The 21831-nt window shown below is 42.9% G+C and overlaps 1 protein-coding gene across 2 annotated transcripts in view; it reads left to right on the forward strand.

Moving 5' to 3' along the window:
• LOC139583144 (zinc finger and BTB domain-containing protein 1-like) overlaps nt 1-21831 on the forward strand; it is a 30190-nt gene that overhangs the window by 1196 nt on the left and 7163 nt on the right. Inside the window, exon 2 of one of the 2 annotated variants that reach the window (XM_071413931.1) lies at nt 16511-20954. The exons of the other annotated variant lie outside the window; for it this stretch is intronic. Within the exon in view, the coding sequence (XP_071270032.1) occupies nt 16515-18614 (2100 nt within the window). The 5' untranslated portion in view covers nt 16511-16514 and the 3' untranslated portion in view covers nt 18615-20954. Of the gene's footprint in view, nt 1-16510; nt 20955-21831 lie in introns of those variants that run through there. 2 annotated transcript variants of the gene reach the window in all.

Consider the following 21831-nt stretch of genomic DNA (forward strand, 5'->3'; position numbering starts at 1 on the left):
AATCTTTAAGATATTAATGTTCTAGACACGTTTTATGGGAACGTTGCAAGAACATTCACGTGTCCAGTTTTCTGTGGACGAGGAGAATACGCCATCAGTGTCCCACCAAACATACACAGAATAGGGTTGCCATGTTCTTAGAATATAAAATATCAACATTCGAGATACGTTTCATGGGATCATTTCTGTGTATCAGTTGTCGGGTGTAATTGAACCCCCAAAGAGTTGAATTACACCTTGTTGCTGTTTCCCGAGCCAATCAAATCAAATGTTATTAGTCACATGCGCCGAATACAACAGGTGTAGACCTTACTATACTTATATATTCTCATCCCATTCCTATACTAGATTGTGCGTATTAGGTTTTGTTGTGGAATTTGTTAGGTATTAGGTTTTGTTAGATATTACCTGTTAGATACTGTTGCACTGTCAAAATAGTCTGGGTAGCCATTTGATTAGATGTTCAGGAGTCTTATGGCTTGGGGGTAGAAGCCTCTTGGACCTAGACTTGGCACTCTGGTACTTTGTGGTAGCAGAGAGAACAGTCTATGACTAGGGGGGCTGGAGTCTTTCGCAATTTTTAGGGCCTTCCTCTGACACTGCCTAACATCAAGGCCCTGATTGGTGAACCACTGATGAATTCATAGCTTTGTCTGTTGCCAAGGTTGGGGAGACTCACACACACACAGTGATTTTAACTTATATATTTTACACACTGAAGTAGATGATTAACATTGTGCATGTTCATTTATACCGGAAATATTCAACATTTTCTCACCTGGGATTTGAACTCACAACCTCTTGGTTCATGGTATTCCAATCTTCCCGTTACGCCACTGTGTACAGTCATGTATTGGTTAATCTGACTGTTCTCATCATTGATTTGATTTACTTATTTCAAGAGCTTTCTGTGTAGTTGTCTAATGTTGGTGAGGTGTAAATATTTTTATGAACATAACAAGATTCAACAACTGAGACATAAACTGAAAAAGTTCCACAGACATGTGACTAACAGAAATGGAAAAATGTGTCCCTGAACAAAGGAGGGGAGGGGTAAAAATCTAAAGTAATAGTCAGTATCTGGTGTGGCCACCAGCTGCATTAAGACATTTCTGGGGGAATGGCCCTAGCCCTCACCCTCCAATCCAACAAGTCCCAGAGGTTTTATTTTATTTCACCTTTATTCAACCAGGTAGGCTAGTTGAGAACAAGTTCTCATTTACAACTGTGACCTGGCCAAGATAAAGCAAAGCAGTTCAACACATACAACAACACAGTTAAACATGGAATAAACAAACATACAGTCAATAATACAGTAGAAAAAAGTATATACAAAGTGTGTGCAAATGAGGTAAGGGAGAAGGGATAAGGCAATAAAATAGGCCATAGTGGCAAGGTAATTACGATATAGCAATTAAACACTGGAGTGATAGATGTGCAGAAGATGAATGTGCATGTAGAGATACTGGGGTGTAAAGGAGCAAAATAAATACATAAATACAGTATGGGGATGAGGTAGTTGGATGGGATGTGTACAGGTGCAATAATCTGTGAGCTGCTCTGACAGCTGGTGCTTGAAGTTAGTGCGGGAGATAAGTCTCCAGCTTCAGCGATTTTTGCAGTTCGTACCAGTCATTGGCAGCAGAGAACTGGAAGAAAAGGCGGGCAAAGGAGGAATTGGCTTTGGGGGTGACCAGTGAAATATACCTGCTAGAGCGCGAACTGCGGGTGGGTGCTGCTATGGTGACCAGTGAACTGAGATAAGGCGGGGCTTTACCTAGCAAAGACTTGTTGATGACCTGGAGCCAGTGGGTTTGGCGACGAATATCAAGCGAGGGCCAGCGAACAAGAGCGTACAGGTCGCAGTGGTGGGTAGTATATGGGGCTTTGGTGACAAAACAGATCGCACTGTGATAGACTGCATCCAATTTGTTGAGTAGAGTGTTGGAGGCTATTTTGTATATTACAATGTCGAGGATCGGTAGGATAGTCAGTTTTACGAGGGTATGTTTGGCAGTATGAGTGAAGGACGCTTTGTTGCGAAATAGGAAGCAGATTTTTGATTTAATTTTGGGTTGGCGATGCTTAATGTGGGTCTGGAAGGAGCGTTTACAGTCTAACCAGACACCTAGGTATTTGTAGTTGTCTACATATTCTAGGTCAGAACCGTCCAGAGTACTAATGCTGGACGGGCGGGCAGGTGCGGGCAGCGATCGGTTGAAGAGCATGCATTTAGTTTTATTTGCATTTAAGAGCAGTTGGAGGCCACAGAGGTGAGTGGTATGGCATTGAAGCTCGTCTGGAGGTTAGTTAGCACAGTGTCCAAAGAAGGGCCAGAAGTATACAGAATGGTGTCATCTGCATAGAGGTGGATCAGAGAATCACCAGCAGCAAGAGCGACATCATTGATGTTTACAGAGAAGAGAGTCGGCCCGAGAATTGAACCCCCATAGAGACTGCCAGAGGCCCGGACAACAGACCCTCCGATTTGACACACTGAACTCTATCAGAGAAGTAGTTGGTGAACCAGGCGAGGCACTCATTTGAGAAACCAAGGCTGTCAAGTCTGCCGATGTCAATCACCACATCCTCAGAGTCGAAAGCCTAGGCCAGGTCAATGAATACAACTGCACAGTATTGTTTCTTATCGATGGCGGTTAAGATATCGTTTAGGACCTTGAGCGTGGCTGAGGTGCACCCATGACCAGCTCTGAAACCAGATTGCATAGCGGAGAAGGTATGGTGGGATTCGAAATGGTCGGTAATCTGTTTGTTGACTTGGCTTTCGAAAACCTTAGAAAGGCAGGGTAGGATAGATATAGGTCTGTAGCAGTTTGGGTCAAGAGTGTCCCCCCCTTTGAAGAGGGGGATGACCGCAGCTGCTTTCCAATCTTTGGGAATCTCAGATGACACGAAAGAGAGGTTGAACAGGCTAGTAATAGGGGTGGCAACAATTTCAGCAGATAATTTTAGAAAGAAAGGGTCCAGATTATCTAGCCTGGCTGATTTGTAGGGGTCCAGATTTTGCAGCTCTTTCAGAACATCAGCTGACTGGATTTGGGAGAAGGAGAAATGGGGAAGGTTTGGGTGGGTTGGTGCAGTGCTGTTGACCGGGGTAGTGGTAGACAGGTGGAAAGCATGGCCAGCCGTAGAAAAATGCTTATTGAAATTCTCAATTATAGTGGATTTGTCGGTGGTGACAGTGTTTCCTATCTTCAGTGCAGTGGGCAGCTGGGAGGAGATGTTCTTATTCTCCATGGACTTTACAGTGTCCCAGAACTTTTTTGAGTTTGTGTTGCAGGAAGCAAATTTCTGCTTGAAAAAGCTAGCCTTGGCTTTTCTAACTGCCTGTGTATATTAGTTTCTAACTTCCCTGAAAAGTTGCATATCACGGGGGCTGTTCGATGCTAATGCATTAAATGGTACCTGCAAAACACCAGTCTCAACGTCAACAGTGAAGAGGTGACTCTGGGATGCTGGCCTTCTAGGCAGAGTTGCAAAGAAAAAGCCATATCTCAGACTGGCCAATAAAAAGAAAAGATTAAGATGGGCAAAATAACAGACACTGGACAGAGGAACTCTGTATCCCGGAGTCGCCTCTTCACTGTTGACGTTGAGACTGGTGTTTTGCGGGTACTATTTAATGATACTGCCAGTTGAGGACTTGGGAGGTGTCTGTTTCTCAAACTAGACACCCTAATGTACTTGTCCTCTTGCGCTCAGTTGTGCACAGTTGTGCACCGGGGCCTCCCAGTCCTCTTTCTATTCTGGTTAGAGCCAGTTTGCGCTGTTCTGTGAAGGGAGCAGTACACAGCGTTGTTCGAGATCTTCAGTTTCTTGGAAATTTCTCACATGGTATAGCCTTCATTTCTCAGAACAAGAATAGACTGATGAGTTTCAGAAGAAAGGTCTTTGTTTCTGGCCATTTTGAGCCTGAAATCGAATCCACAAATGCTGATGCTCCAGATACTCAACTAGTCTAAAGAACGACAGCCTTATTGCTTTTTTAATTAGCACAACATCTTTCAGCTGTGCTAACACAATTGCAAAAGGGTTTTCTAAAGAACAATTAGCGTTTTAAAATGATCAACTTGGATTATCTAACACAACATGACATTGGAACACAGGAGTGATGGTTGCTGATTATGGGCCTCTGTATGTCTATGTAGATATTCCATAAAAAATCACCCATTTCCAGCTACAATAGTCATTTTACAACATTAAAAATGTCTACACTGTATTTCTGATCAATTTGATGTTATTTTAATGGACAAAAAATGAGCTTTTCTTTCAAAAACAAGGACATTTCTAAGTGACCCCTAACGTTTGAACGGTAGTGTATATCCTACACTACACACATACTTGCATATACAGACCCATTACTCTCTCTCACGTGCAACAGGCATACAGAGAGAGAGAGACTAGGTGTGTGTTTACTGTGATCCAGGGTGGAAGAATATCATCTGGTTGTTGTCATCAGACATGTTGTTGGCACAGAGGCTGTTTGTAGAGATCACACTGGGGTTCATCACTGTCATCAACACCTCCTCCCACTGGTCTGGTAAACCATGCCAACACAACAGGTTTCTGGTTTTATTGGTCGTATATACGGGATACGCATGGTATACATTGTCCAACGAAATGCATACTTGCAGGTTCCTTCTGGACAGTGCAACGATGATAAGAAATAGTAAAAGATAAGAATACGAAAATAAAGTTAATGGCAGTAGAATAGAATAAACATTTGACATAAGTATAATACAGGAAGGCACAATTTGTAGTCCAATATTTATACATGTATTAGGGATGGGGAGCAAGTGTATACATTTAGCAGTATAATGGAGTCTGGTAGCAACAGTTGTGATGTGCATGTGTGCATGTGTGCTAAGGTGTGGAGAATCAGAGCAGGTGGTTAGTCCAGATTAAGTGTTCTGCAGTCTGATACCAACATGCTCAGAGACTGTTTCTATCAGACCTCATGCTCCGATACCGTCTGCCCAATGGTAAGGAAGAGAACAGCTCGTGGTTGGGGTGTGTGGGGTCCTTGATGATGCTGCATGGCTTCTTCAGGCACCGTTTAGAGTAGAGCCGCCTTGGGTCGTGGATGGATCAATTCCCGTACCAGGCCTTGATTCAACCGGTCAGGACGCTCTCAATGGTGCAGTGTTTTGCTGACGTTGAAGGAGAGGTTGTTGTGATGACACCACAATGTCAGTTCACTTACCTCCTCCCTGTAGGCTGACTCGTTGGTTATCAGGCCTACAATGGTAGTGTTGTCAGCAAACTTGATGATGGAGTTGATGTTGTGCAAAGCCACGCAGTCATGGGTGAACAGGGAGTACAGCAAAGTACTGAGGACACACCCCTGTGGGGCCCCTGTGTTAAGAGTCAGTATGGAGGAGGTGTTGTTGCCAATCCTCACAGCCTATGGACTACCCGTCAGGAAATCCAGTTGCAGAGGGTGGTGTCCAGACCCAGGGATTTGAGCTTGGTGTCGAGCTTGGAGGAAACAATAGTGTTGAATGCTGAACTGACTCAATGAATCAATGAACAGCATTCTCACATAAGTGTTCCTCTTGTCCAGATGTGTTACGGCTATGTGAATAGCGATGGAAATGGAATCTTCCGTGGATCTGTTGGAGTGGTAGGCAAATTGGAGTGGGTCCAGTGTGCCTGGCATGCTGGGCTTGATGTGGGCCATGACCAGCCTCTAGAAGCACTTCATGATGACCAAGGTAAGCGTGACAGGGTGATAGTCATTTGGGCATGTCACCTTGTTTTTCTTGGGCACTGGGACGAGGGTGGTCTCGTTAACCCTGTTTTGTACTGATGTGAAATATTCCTCAATTTCACCTTTTATTGTAAAAGATAAATGCTAACTTCATCATCCAAGCATCACATGGAACACATCCACAGCCAAACTCATTACATAAACCAGCCTAAATAACATAAGTTAGCGACCTAACAGCTAGACTTGTTTACAATGCACCACATCTCTGGTGAGCACAAGGGAAAAATGTCATATTGTTTAGATGTGTGTCAACTAAGCTAACAGCAACTAAATTCTTTATGATGAGAGCCATGTTTGTTTGTTTGACAAGTGAAAACTCCCTAATCCCAAAATGCCATTCACTATAAGACGCAAATAAACAAATTCAAAGATGGCTGCGCCCATTGCCTGAAAAAAATTACAAATATTTGAAGTTTATCGAACAGAAATATAAACGCAAAATGTAAAGTGTTGTTCCCATGTTCCATACGCACAAAAAGCTTATTTCTCTAAAATGTTGTGCACAAATGTGTTTACATCCCTGTTAGTGAGCATCCTCCTTAGCCACGATAATCCATCCACTTGACAAGTGTGACATATCAAGAAGCGGATTAAACAGCATGATCATTACACAGGTGCATCTTGTGTTGGGGACAATAAAAGACCACTCTAAAATGTGCAGTTTTGTCACACAACACAATGCCACAGATGTCTCAAGTTTGAAAGAGCGTGCAATTGGCATGCTGACTGCAGGAATGTCCACCAGAGCTGTTGCCAGAGAATTGAATGTTCATTTTTCTACCATAAGCCGCCTCCGTCGTTCTAGATAATTTGGCAATAAGTCCAACGGGCTTCACAATCGCAGACCACGTGTAACCATGCCAGCCCAGGACCTCCACATCTGATTTCTTTAACTGCAGGATTGTCTGAGACCAGCCACCCAAACAGCTGATGAAACTGAGGAGTATTTATGTCTATAATAAAGCTCTTTTGTGGGGAAAAACTCATTCTGATTGGCTGGGACTGGCTCCCCAGTGGGTGGGACTGGCTCCCCAGTGGGTGGGCCTATGCCCTCCCAGGCCCACCCAAGCCATGTGAAAACTAATAGGTTAGGGCATAATGCATTTATTTCAATTGACTGATTTCCTAATATGAACTGTAACTCAGTAAAATCATTGAACATGTTGCATTCATATTTTTGTTCAAGATACTTGTTACAGTGTATACAAGAACCGGAGCACATGACTTGACAAGGCGTTTACAGTTTTTGATGAATCACAAAGAAAAGAAAATGTTATCACCTCGCAGATTGTCAACCCAAATGTAAGCCTACTGCCTAGCCTAACTGTAGCGCGAAAGATCAAAAGGGTTGCCAGATTTGGTCAAAACCAATTTCGAGGAGTTTGTGGGAGGATTAGCTTCATTTGTGGGAGATTTCAAGTCCATGGGGGGTTGAAATGGAGGAAGGTATTGTGCAGGGATGTGATGCAGGAAGTTATGATGGGGATTTATCAATGAATTGGGGGCAAACACAGGAGAAGTTTATAAGCTAAATAAAAGTAAAACCCCTAGAAAAGGGGGGTCTGAGCTGGCAACCGTGAGGTGCCATAGTTACAATCTGATGCCACATTCAAAACAACTGACTTCCAACTTCAGTGAGTTCAAGACAACTGGGAACTCTGGAAAAAAAACGGTCATCCAACACGGAATTCCAACTCAGGAACTTAGGCCTTTTTCTAGAGCTCCTACTTTCTGACCTGAAGATCACTGACGTCGTGATTTGACCTCGTAATTTTCAGATTTCCCAGGTGTCTTGAAAGTACTATAAGTCAGTCGAGTGAACCATCCCTTCACCTCGTTTTGTTATAACGTCTTTGGTCTGACAGATGCTTACGTGACAACCAGAATGCATTGTATGATGTCAACAAACATGGCGCCACATATAGCTGGTAAATAGCTCAGCATTATCTCATCATAACCTTCAAAGACGTATTTTACACACATCATATCTGTCTATTACAATCTATGCAAGAATCGGAATGCATGATTTGTCACCAGTACCTGAAAACGTGAATAACACTGAATACATTATGCTCCATACATACGGTACGCTATAGTAGAAACGACTACACGATATATACAGAAAATAAGCCACTTACTTTTATATGAATGCACACGTCCAAGGTTATTATTTGTAAGGAAATCAACAACAAAGGCAATGCGGGCGCCAGCCAAAAAATGTGCCGCCGGGAAAAGTTTGTGCAAGGCCTGTTCTGACTAGAGATGCGCACTGGGGGAATTGCTTCTTGGGCTCTCGTCGATGAGAGAAGTTTGTCCAGCTCAGTAAAGCCAGGTGCCTTGTTGATAGTGTTGTTAAGAAGGCAGAGCAGTGCTTTATTATGGACAGACTTCTCCCCATCTTAGCTACTGTTGTATCAATATGTTTTGACCATGACAGTTTACAATCCAGGGTTACTCCAAGCAGTTTAGTCACCTCAACTTGCTCAATTTCCACACTATTCATTACAAGGTGGTGTTGAGCTTTAGGGTTTAGTGAATGATTTGTCCCAAATACAATGCTTTTAGTTATTGGAAATATTTAGGACAAACTTATTCCTTGCTACCCATTCCGAAAATATCTGCAGCGCTTTACGTTGGGCTCCCGCGTGGTGCAGCAGTCTAAGGAACTGCATCTCAGTGCAAGAGGCATCACTGCAGTCCCTGGTTCGAATCCAGGCTGCATCACATCCAACCGTGATTGAAAGTCCTATAGGGCGGTGGGTTTGGCTGGCCAGTAGCATGTCGTTAGTAAAGATTGTAAAAAGCAAGGGGCCTAAACATCTACCCTGGGGAATTCCTGCTTCAACCTGGATTATTTTTGAGAGGCTTCCATTAATCTGTTAGACAAGTAACTCTTTATCTACATTATAGCAGGGGGTGTAAAGCCATAATACATACAGTGGTTCCTCCTATAAAAGTTGCGAGCTTACACCGCGGGATTTAGAGGTACCTAGCATCACGGTTTCATTGCTCCAGACCACCACAAGGAGGTGTTCGAGCACTCATTATGCATTTGGGTCCAAATGTTTTTATATGACCAATCATATCGAGTGGTTCCAATGACGAATTTGATGCAAGCCACCCGTCCCTGATGACTTTATCAGCAAAGATGGCTGACAAAACATTATGGTGGAAGCTAATTTAAGTAAATATAAAGTCATAATGAGCCAAGCAAAAAAATGTACAATTGAGAGGAATATGTTAGTTAGTGTAGAGACAAACAATTGTGCATATTTTTTTGTCATCAAGTTAATTTACGAAAATCGCTATTTAGCAAGTTTTATTTTTCAGTCATATCCAATACCAGGTGTATCAAACTCCATTCTGTGAATGATGCGGTGTCTGCATGTATGTATTACAATCATACACCTCAACAGTTTTTACCACTCCTGCTCCTGGGACATCAATGATTACACATTGTAACTATGCAATAGACTAGAAACATGATTTAACTAAAGGCTGATTTGTAATTCATATATACAGAATAAAAACAGTACATCCTGCCAGCATGCCCACAAGCGTGCTGAATGACGCGTGGAAAAGAGCGAGGAACGAGATGGGAGAACAATCCAGGCTGTTTGCTCTGAGACATGCATAATAAATGTAATGAAACAAGCAGGGAGCAGATTTCGAACTCTCAACATTCTATCCCGAAGTCCAGCACGCTATCGACTGTGCCTAAATTTATTAATTGGGGTTGGGGCCGATTGTGGCAAAAAATACTATCAATTGGAATCTTTAAAATGTGGAAAGGGGTAAAAGTGTTATCAGTTTTTCACAAGCGTAGCAGGATGGGCTATTAGCTAAACAATAGACTATTCAACCTGTACTAAAGAATTGTCTAATAGCCGAGCTAGGTGTAAATCCTAAACTCTAAAAGTAATTGGAAAGGTTGATACAAATTGTGTGACATTGTGGTTACAAAAAAGAATGTAGCCCATCATGCAAATGTTTCCTATTAGCAGGACAATAGACTTTTAAAAATCCCTCAACTTGCAATGTATTCGATGCTTATGTACTCTAAAGTGTTACATTTCTAACTCAAAACATCTTTAACATATTTATCTTCTTGATCTTCTTTTTTCTGTAGCAGTTTTGAGCAAATTGGGCCACGGTTGATTCGTCTGTGAAGATGACATTATTGAATGTCTCGCAAGCTTTGATCTGGGCCTGCAGGACGCAAAGTTCTTTGTTTATCAGACGAATCATTGGGTCGAATCTACAGAACAGTACAAAACAAGCGAGTGAGAATGTCTCACCCCATGTTCAAGAATTGCCTTTTTCTCCCTGAAAACGAAATCTCCAAAATATTGTTAATTTTTAATCAAAGCGTTTATTATTAATTAATTAAAATTATATAAAAGCCCCTTAGAATCTGTGAGAATAACTAACAAAAAATTCCCCTTAGATATTCATTTAGAGTCCTCCAATCCTCTAAATGCAATTATTGGCGAGTAACGTCATTGAAAAAAAAAAAAAAGTCGATATACCTGCCGATATACCTGCCGCCTACCATAGGTGAAATGAGTCTCACTAGTGTTGAGTAATGTGTTGTTAAAAATGGTGTAGGTCTTATTTATTTAAAGAGCATATTGAAGTTAGAAGCAAAAGCCTACAACTATATTAGCACCGTTTCACGCTGCTCTGAGGCAAGCATGGGGACTGGTCCTGATAAATCAATCAGATTTTTATTTTCACTTAATCTCCATTTTGGTATTGGTTAGACAAGAATTAGAAAATTAGGGTACAGAAATGTTATGCTCTTAATGTAACCTTTATTTAACTAGGCAAGTCAGTTAAGAACAAATTCTTATTTTCAATGACGGCCTAGGAACAGTGGGTTAACTGCCTTGTTCAGGTGCAGAACGACAGATTTTTACCATGTCAGCTCGGGGATTCGATCTTGCAACCTTTCGGTTACTAGTCCAACGGCCTTTGGATTGATGAGGAATTGAACAATTGTTTGGTTTAGAGGGATGAGGCAAAAGGTATGGCAAATAAGTCTGGATCCAAACTGATTGGCAAATGTACTGAAAATTAAGAAATCAGGTGACTAAACTAAATAAAAATAAACTATACTATGAAACAAAGATAAATGATATAAAGAATGATAGTAAAAAGCTTTGGGGCGTGTTAAATGACATTTTGGGGAAACAAGCCAAATTGGCTACATCATTCATTGAATCAGATGGCAATATCAGTGGGTTTTGTGATAAATGCTAACTACTTTAAGGACTTTTTCATTGGCAAGATAAACAAACTTAGGGATGACATGCCAGCAACAAAAGCTGACACTACACATCCATGTATATCTGACCACATTATGAAAGACAAGAATTGTACTTTTGAATTCCGTAAAGTGAGTGTGGAAGAGGTTGTCTATCAACAATGACAAGCCACCGGGGTCTGACAATCTGGATGGAAAGTTACTGAGGATAATAGCGGACGATATTGCCACTCCTATTTGCCACATCTTCAATTTAAACCTACTAGAAAGTGTGTGCCCTCAGGCCTGGAGGGAAGCTAAAGTCATTCTGCTACCCAAGAATAGTAAAGCCCCCTTTACTGGCTCAAATAGCTGACCAATCAGCCTGTTACCAACCCTTAATGAACTTCTGGGAAAAAATTGTGTTTGACCAGATACAATGCTATTTTACAGTAAACAAATTGACAACAGACTTTCAGCACGCATATAGGGAAGGACACTCAACAAGCACGGCACCTAGACAAATGACTGATAATTGGCTGAGAGAAATTGATGGTAAAATGATTGTGAGGGCTGTCTTGTTAGACTTCAGTGCAGCTTTTGACATTATCGATCATAGTCTGCTGCTGGAAAAAACGTACAGTGGTTCCTCCTTTAAAAGTGTGTCATACTGCGGCTGCTGCAGCATTCTGTGGCACGTTATCTATTTGTTAGCCATTTTTTTTGTTAATGCAAGTTATTGCTAGTTTGACCACCTTTGAGAAGCATTTGACAGTATTCCGTACTGGCATTACAAGATATTTTAAAACCTTTTTGTAATAACATAGTATATGGGATTGATTAAGAAATTTCGCTTAATTTGATTAATATCATGGTATTTCTATGTGATGAAAAACGAAACCCTCATGGTTTCCGTTAGGATGGAATGGAAAATATGGCGCTGTACAAAGTGACGGTCGGGAATAGGCTACAGGATTGGAGGATTCTAAATTGTTTGCCTTCATTAGACAACTTTGTTCCAATATTTCTGTAAATCAGTGATATTTACTCCCATAGTAATTCGTTATGGATCCATAACTAAATAATCATCTGCAGTTTGAGAGTATTTTTTTCATTATTATATTGATGAAATGTGTTTTTGTTTATTATGTTACTGTGCAGTCTACAATACATACTGTAGTAAAAAAATGGGAAAGTGCCTAATTCCTTACATAAGGGAGAGCAGGCCATATCTGTACTACAGAATGCGGGGCACGCAGGAGACCGGTGTTATTTCATAGTTGTGATGTCTTCACTATTATTCTACAATGTAGAAAATAGTAAAAATAAAGAAAAATCCTGGAATGAGGAGGTGTGTCCAAAATTTTGACTGGTACTTGCTTAATTAAATTGACTAATGTTTTTTCTATTCCAAGAAAAATGAAAAACCCTTTGGGTTTCCATTAGGATGGAACAGAAAATATGGTGCTGTACAACGTGACGGTCGGCAGAACAGTACTGGGCTATTTAGCTAAAGAAGCCCCGCAGGGCATGAGGAAGGAGTAGGCTGTCCTTGTAAATAAGAATTTGTTCTTAACTGACTTGCCTAGTTAAATAAAGGTAACATCTTTTTTTTTTATGGATGTTTGTGTACACACGCTGGATCCTCTTGTGGGGCAGGATACATGTTGGTGATTTTTTTGGCAGCATTTGTTTTGGACTGGTTTGATTGAAAGTCACCCGCAACAATAAAGACGACTTCCAGGTGAGAGGATTCTTGCAGGCTAATGATCCTTTACAGTTCGCTGAGTGCCGCCTTGGTTTTGCTTGTGGCGGTATGTACACAGCTGTGATAGTAACACACGTGAATTCCCTTGGCATATAGTGAGGTCGGTATTTAAGCATCAGGAACTCCAGTTGGGGTGAAAAGGAGCTCGCAATGTTTTCAACTTCGGTACACCAGGAATTGTTTCAGGAAGCATAGCCACTAACCCTGACTTACCAGAAGCCACCACTCGATCCAATCGAAATATGGAGAAGCCGTCTGGATGAATAGCAGAGTCGAGGTTATTGTCCGTAAGCCACAGTGAAATGCTGACTTACAAGGCCTTAACCAATGATGCAGTTTTAAGAAAATACCTAAAAAGAAAATTAAGAAAAAAGTAAGAGATTAGAAAAACAAATAATTAAAGAGCAGCAGTGAATAACAATAGCGGGGCTATATACAAGGGGTACCGGTACCGTGTCAATGTGGGGGGGCACCAGTGTCGAGGTAATTGAGATAATTATGTACATGCAGGTAGGGTTGTTAAAATGGCTATGCATAGATAACAACAGAGAGTAGCAGCATGGGGGGTGCAAATAGTCTTGGTAGCCATTTGATTAGCTGTTCAGGAGTCTTATGGCTTTGGGGTAGAAGCTGTTTAGAAGCCTCTTGGACCTAGACTTGGTGCGCCGGTACTGCTTGCCGTGCGGTAGCAGAGAGCACAGTCTATGACTTGGGTGACTGGAGTCTTTGACAATTTTGTGGGCCTTGCTCTGACACCGCCTTGTGTAGAGGTCTTGGATGGCAGGAAGCTTGGCCCCGGTGATGTACTGGGCCGTACGCACCACCCTCTGTAGTGCCTTTGCGATCGGATGCCAATCAGTTGCCATACCAGGCAGTGATGTAACCTGTCAGGATGCTCTCGATGGTGCAGCTGTAAAATCTTTTGAGGATCTGAGGACCCATGCCAAATCTTTTCAGTCTCCTGAGGGGGAGTAGGTTTTGTCGTGCCCTCTTCACGACTGTCTTGGTGTGCTTGGATCATGTTAGTTTGTTGTTGATGTGGATGCCAAGGAACTTGACGCTCTCATCCTGCTCCACTTCAGCCCCGTCGATGAGAATGGGGGCATGCTCGGTCCTCTCTTTCCTGTAGTCCACAATCATCTCCTTTGTCTTGCTCACGTTGAGGGAGAGGTTGTTGTCCATGCATCACATGGTCAGGTCTCAGACCTCCTCCCTATAGGCTGTCTCATTGTTAACCTCTCTGGGATATGTGGGACGGTAGCGTCCCAACTGGCCAACATCCAGTGAAAATGCAGAGCGCCAAATTCAAATAAATTAACTATAAAAATTTAACTTTCATGAAATCACACATTCAATATACCAAATTAAAGCTACACTTGTTTTGGATCCAGCCAACGTGTCAGATTTTTAAAATGCTTTACGGCGAAAGCAAACAATGCTATTATCTGAGGATAGCACCCCAGCTACCAATCACAGACCATCATATTTCAACCCTCCTGGCGCGACACAAAACGCAGAAATAAAGATATAATTCATGCCTTACCTTTGACAAGCTTCTTCTGTTGGCACTCCAATATGTCCCATAAACATCACAAATGGTCTTTTTGTTCGATTAATTCCGTCAATATATATTCAAAAGGTCCATTTATTTGGCGCGTTTGATCCAGAAAAACACCGGTTACAACTCACTCAACGTGACTACAAAAGTTACCTGTAAGCTTTGTCCAAACATTTCAAACTACTTTTGTAATACAACTTTAAGTATTTTTTACGTAAATAATCGATAAAATTAAAGACGGGATGATCTGTGTTAAATACCGGAGGACAAAAAATGTGTAGCATGCTTTCGGGTCATGCGCCTCTAACAAACAATACACTTCACTCGAGCCTCCTTCTGAACATGGCTACTTCTTCATTCCTCAAAGGAAAAACCTCAACCAATTTCTAAAGACTGTTGACATCCAGTGGAAGCGATAGGAACTGCAAGAAGGTCCCTTAGAAATCTGGATTCCCAATGAAAACTCATTGAAAAGAGAGTGACCTCAAAAAATAAAAAACATCTGAATGATTTGTCCTCAGGGTTTTGCCTGCCAAATAAGTTCTGTTATAGTCACAGACATGATTCAAACAGTTTTAGAAACTGCAGAGTGTTTTCCATCCAAATCTACTAATAATATGCATATATTAGCAACTGGGCCTGGGTAGCAGGCAGTTTACTCTGGGCATGCTTTTCATCCAAACGTGAAAATGCTGCCCCCTATCCCAAATAAGTTAACAGCGATCAGGCCTACCACTGTTGTGTCATCAGCAAACTTAATGATGGTGTTGAAGTTGTGTATGGTCGTGCAGTCATGGGTGAACAGGGAGTACAGGAGGGGAATGTACGGCGCCGCAGAACGGGCAGACGGAGCGGTCTTCTGGTCAGGCTCCGTAGATGGGCACATCGCCCACCGCTCCCGAGAATACTACTAGCCAATGTCCAGTCTCTTGACAGCAAGGTAGACGAAATCCGAGCAAGGGTTGCCTTCCAGAGAGACATCAGAGATTGTAACATTCTCTGTTTCACGGAAACATGACTCACTCGGGATACGTTATCAGAGTCGGTAGAGCCACCTTGTTTCTTCACACATCGCGCCGACAGAAACAATCATCTCTCTGGTAAGAAGAAGGGAAAGGGTGTATGCCTTATGATTACCGAGTTGTGGTGTGATCAAGTAAAGTGTTGTGCACAAATGTGAAGTGCACAAATGTGTTTACATCCCATAGCTATAGTTAGATTCCTTTGAGAACAAAAGTCGGAATACAGAAGATGTTAGCTAGCCAGCTAAGTAGCCATGTTTTCTAGCTTCAACATTGTATTCACTAAGGTTAGTAGCTAGCAGGCTAAAAACTCCACCCAACAGTTACCTACCAGTCCATGAGAAGGGGGCCATTTCGGCGGCACTCTTCCAACTTTCAAAATGTATTCCAAAGTTTATCCAGTTTCTGGATTGGTCATGAGCAGTCTTTTTCTCACTTCTTTTGTCGAGTTGATTCAGATCCAAAAACTGAGAATTATGCTTGTTTCTGTCGATATTTTCTGAAAATGTTGTCCCTGCTACCAGGACAGTTTATCTGCAAACAAGTTAGCTAGCTTGTTGGGTTAGTCTGCTCTGTGTTTGCTTTTGGCGGCTGCAGCTCGCAGGTGACTTTCTTTCCTCTTCAGCCCCGGAGCCATGGCAGCAGCGTCGTTTGAGTAGGCAGGATTTAGCACAATGACACACCTTGCCCAAAAGGCCAGCCCAAGGCGGCTCAGGGCTCAACCCTATTGTTTTCATTCAAAGTGAAGACAACACAAGAAGTGGGGCGACCTTCGTATTCCACCTTGTTAAGGCATGAGTGTTAATCTTTAAAAAATAATGTAATAAATTATCAAATGCCTAGGAGTGTGGAGTACCTACAATTTTGTTTTTATGTTGCGTTTGTTGGGTCTCCTCTTGTGTTGTGAAAAGACTGATTCAGATATGTCTCTTATATTGTTGTATTTAACCTTTATTTTACTAGGGGTATCATGAAGAAATAACAGCTTAATTTAGCTTATAAAGACATCGTAAGACATGCAATTGGTCTCTGCACAAGTTTACACACTTGTTTTCGAACAGACTTGGTGCCACATTGCTGTTATTTAGCATCTGTAGATTGAAGCATCTCTCTGCTCCTTTTCCAGTTTGATGGCGAGGCCGAGCCACAGCGAGCATGTCCTGCAGCAGCTCAACAACCAGCGGGAGTGGGGCTTCCTGTGTGACTGCTGCATCGCCATCGGCGACATCTACTTCCGGGCCCACAAGGCCATGCTGGCTGCCTGCAGCTCCTACTTCCGCATGATGTTCATCCAAGACCAACAGGGGACGGCGCGCATGGACCTCAGCAACATGCAGATTAGTGCGGAGTGCTTCGACCTAATCCTGCAGCTCATGTACTTGGGCCGCATCGTGGTGGGCAGCTACGAGTTCGAGGCGCTCAAGGCCTCAATGGCCTTCCTGCAGATGTACTACATCCCCGACTCCCTGGAGGACCTCGGGGACATCAGAAGCGCCTCAAACCTCACACCGTCCTCCTCTACCTCTTCCTTTTCCTCCACCACCTCGCCCAGCTCCTCTTCCTCCGCTGGCCCGGCAATTATCGGCAAAATGATGTTTGGAGTCCGCATGTATGAGCAGCAGAAGCTAGGTGCCCCAGAGAGCGAGCCCAAAAGTTTGCCCAAAGTTGCAATTACTGCTGTGCCTGTGCGACCAAGCATTCCTGTCCCAGTCAACAGGCCTCCACTCGTGGTGGAGGATGTGGCACCCCCTTTGGTAGTAGTAGCATCACCGTTTCTAGACAGTGTAGCTGAGCAACCTTGTGACCTGCGCAAGAGGCCCAGCGCCCGGATCGCCACCTTAAAAGAGCGCCCCCGCTTCGGACGCACATACACCTGCGAAGACTGCGGCTTTGTTTTCAGCTGCGAGAAGCTGCTGATTGAGCATATCCTCACCTGCACCAACCGTAAGGCCTTCCAGGTCCCCAGGACCAGCGCAGAGACAGACAATGATTCCAGCAAGGCGGAGAGCTCGGCCTCTGAGGGGATGGAGGAGCACAGGGTGGTCTGCAAGGCTAGAGGAGATTGGCCGGACCACAAATCTGACTCTAACACGGCGATCAAGTCTGTGGCAACTGGTATGGAAAACGAGCCTGGATCTGCCAGAAATATCACCATCAAGGTGGAGCCGGAAGAAAACGTGGTGTCCGAGATGATGGATGGCATTAAAGTGGTCCAGGTGGGAGATATCAGTGCGAGGCACAGTGCACTCAATGACACTATGAGGGACCCGATTAAATTTGACCAGGAGCCCGAGGCTGGTGTTCCCGTCATGAACAACAGCAACAAGACATTTGAAGGGCACATGTCCAGCAATGAGGATTCTGGCATACCTGCTAAGATGCACAAGATTAAAGAGGAGAAGAAGGACGGGGAAAGTTTGCCATGTGAGCTGTGCGGAGAACTTCTCACGGAGGAGTACCAGTCAGCCCACTACATCTCCAGCCACATGGGCCACATCTGCGCCTGTGGGAGGTGTGGCCAGGTCCTAATCAAGGGGTGGCAACTGCAGGAGCATGCTGAGCGCTGTGGCGAACCTCAGAGTGCAGACACTGACTCTCATGGGGAGGAAGGCGACACGCCCCTGCCAGAGGAACTGCAGGCCATGGACGATGGGCTGCTGGAGGGGGGCGACCTGGCCTGCCCCCACTGTGGCCTGCTTTTCCAGAGTGAGAGCCTGGCCTTGGAACACACTCTGACCTGCCACGAGCAGGAGCTGTTCCGCCTTGTCCTGCTGGAGGATGGCGGTGTCGAGCCTGACCATCGGCGCAAGCATTTCTGTGCCATCTGTGGCAAAGGCTTCTACCAGCGCTGCCACCTGCGGGAGCACTACACCGTCCACACCAAGGAGAAGCAGTTCAGCTGTCAGACGTGCGGCAAGCAATTCCTGCGTGAGCGGCAGCTCCGGCTGCACACCGACATGCACAAGGGCATGGCGCGCTACGTCTGCCCCGTGTGCGACCAGGGCACCTTCCTCAAACACGACCATGTGCGCCACATGATCTCGCACCTGTCGGCCGGGGAGACCATCTGCCAGGTGTGCTTTCAAATCTTCCCCAGCGGCGAGCACCTGGAGAAACACATGGATGTGCACCTGTACATCTGTGGCGTCTGCGGGGAGAAGTTTCGCCTTCGCAAGGACATGCGGAGCCACTACAACTCCAAACACACCAAAAGACTGTGTCCTGCCTGAATGAATGTGTCTGTTACTTCAAAGTCATAAACGTGAGAACAAATGTATGCACTTAAACACCCCAAAAAATAACCTACTAAATCTGCACTTTCAAAATGTATGCCTAATCGAAGTGTCTTATTGCCTAAAAGTTGAGGCATATATTTTTGAGTTTGATGTCTATTTGTTTTCCACCCCTGCACTAAACACACATTCATGTAATTTGATGACATTGCCACATAAAGTAGACAAATCCTTAGCACATTTGCCACACACAGTAGAGTGGCGCAGCGGTCTAAGGCACTGCATCTCAGTGCTAGAGGCGTCACTACAGACTCTCTGGTTCGAGTACACGCTGTATCACAACCGGACAGGATTGGGAGTCCCATAGGGCGGCGCACAATTGGCCCAGCGTCGTCCGGGTTTGGCCGGTGTAGGTCGTCATTGTAAATAAGAATTTGTTCTAAACTGACTTACCTAGTTAAATAAAAAATGTGAACATTTATAGACAAATCCTTAGAAAATTTGTTCATGTTTGAATGCTTTTGGAATCTAGTGTCTAGCAAACATAGCCTATGCAATACACAGTTAATGGAATGAAGTGGATAAAAAAATGTTTAATTGTAATATGAATCCACACTTCAACATAGTCTTGTTGAGTAGTTACTGTACCAGCACTTATACACTTAAAATAATGTCAATACACAAAAACACTAGAATTGCTCCACTGGTTGGAACCAGAACAAATAGAAACACATACTGAACTATTGGCAATGGTTATAACCTATTTCCCTATGAAATTGTTCATGCCACAAAGGCTAGAGCATGCACTCGCTCTTTTGCACAATCAATTATTTAATCTGTTTACTATGCAATATTAGTAAACACAAAACTGAAAAATGACTGTGTGAGAAAATGGTTGACGTCTACATTATGATTGTTGTTCAGATTTCATGGCAAGGTAGGGGTATTGTAAATGACCTATACAATTAGCAACAGAACTTCTGTACCCAGTGACTAGGACAGCCATCAATTTGGCTTTACAGACAAATCCAAAAACTGTAATATTTCCTTTTTGTATACTGTACACAGCCTAAAATCATTAAGTCTGAATCCACTCTTAGGAACTTTTATGTACTAAGTGATTTCTATTTCATTCATGTTGCATTAGCCTCCTCTTCAGCTTGGATAGGTATCAAAGTAACATTTGTGTTACATTTAAAGCTTCCCTTTACATTTGCCTTTGTATTAACTTGGTTGCGTTTACACAGGCAGACCAATCAGATCAGCCCTTTTTGTTTGATTGCATTACACAGCCAATATTAAGGTTTGTCCTACATTGGTGTTGTATTGCGGGGTACTACTTGAGCAATATGTCTCCTGCATGTTAGATAGTATCACACACATGTTGCTACTGTGAAATGCCAATCGTTTTGTTTTGTTGCACTGCAGAGATAACATAATATCTGAACATCTTGACACGACATGCATTAGTGTGGGAGCTGGTGAAGCCTCTTAGGCCATCACAATGTAGCTTACAAAATAACCATGTATGGATGTTGTCTATTACTTACCTTAACAGGGTGACATCCCTTCAGGGGCTAAAATAAGCATTATTAATGAGCAAGCAAGCAAATGTTTGTATAATCCACAACTCAGGACCCCATTCAATCAAAATCAGGGTAAAGGACATTTCCTTCACACAGTAACAGTTTTTCAAGAACCATGCATCTTCTGTGTATAACTGTACCTTATGAGCTAACATGGTTCTGAGGAGAAAAAAAAATCCCCCTTTTATATTACATAGCTTAACTATTGGACGGAAATGAGTTTCAGAACCCAAACTGGTGTTATACAAAAGCATAGGTCATTTATCATTTTTGTATTTTTACTTCTGGAATTTATTAGATTTTGGAACCTTTAAAATAATACATACATACAATCTTATAACTCACCCCAAGTGATGCTGATTTCCCTTGGTAAAAGGTAGGCCTAGTACACTCAAAGGTTAATTGTCTAGCTGTTTGTTACTTTTCACAGTAGTGCTAAATGGCTCTTTAAATATTCTGTTTCAGAAGAGCAAGAGTGACGAGTCATCTTTTAAGGATCTGAATTTAGTTTTATCACTGTCACTGTTTTTTGGTGGTCATTTCATTGGGTTGTGTTGTGTTGTGTTAACAAGGTCACGCTCGGAAATGTCAGTTTTGTTGGTTGAATGATGTTTGGGTTTCTGAGAGGTCAAAACATTATCGCACCTGTTTGTAAGGCTGTTCAAAAAAATATATGATTTACCCACGATAAATGTTTTCATTTGGATATAGATGCTTTTTCTCAAGGTCTGAATAAACCAAGTGCATACTCTCCATGTGAAAAAAAACATTTTGTTTGTATCAAACTCCAGTGGGTTATGTTAATTAGTCTTTCATGTTGTCTCCCATTTACTTCATTACCACATAAATACAAAGTATTGTAGCAGATAGCAACAGTGCAACTCCCCTCTGGGTCTCAAAGCCCATAGGCAAACTTTCTAATCACTGTTCCAAAACGGTAACCCACTTGGGGGGGAATCGTAACAGGCCTACTTAGGTCAAGGGTTGTTACACTATCCCCTCCGTTTGGAAAAGCGTGTACCCTGGCTTCAACATAACAAGTCCCTCACGTGTATACGCAACTCTGATAGACTCATCCCACTTCTGATCACAATGTAGGGAGCAACAACAGGCCAGAGGCAAACTTGCTAACAATGGCTCCAATACAGTTAACCCACTTTGAAGAGATCATAACGGACCTACCTAGGCAAGGGTTGTAGTATTTTCAGTGCTTGACTTCAGCAGGTGCTCGTCGGAGCTGAGTTATGAAAAAAATATTATACTGCTTGAGCTCCTCTTTCTCTTATAGAATATTAGCTCAAAAGTATTGTGGAGCTCCTGCACCTAAATATAAGCAGTCCTGACACCCAAAATGAGTACCGAAACCTATTTCCGTCCGAGTCAAGCACTGAGTATTTTATATATTTCATGATGAAGGAAAAAGGAAACCGCACACTGCTCTTGATAGTATCACTGATATTTAAAGCTCTGACGAAGGCCGTGTGGCCGATACGTAAGCTTATTAAACATCAGTGATACTATCAAGAGCAGTGTGCGGTTTCCTTTTTCCTTCATCTTGTTCAGTTGTTGCCATGCACCTGCAAATAAGATTGCTCAGATGTGCGAGTGCCTTTTGAATATTATATATT

Source organism: Salvelinus alpinus, chromosome 8 (genome assembly GCF_045679555.1).
Source record: "Salvelinus alpinus chromosome 8, SLU_Salpinus.1, whole genome shotgun sequence".
NCBI lineage: Eukaryota > Metazoa > Chordata > Actinopteri > Salmoniformes > Salmonidae > Salvelinus > Salvelinus alpinus.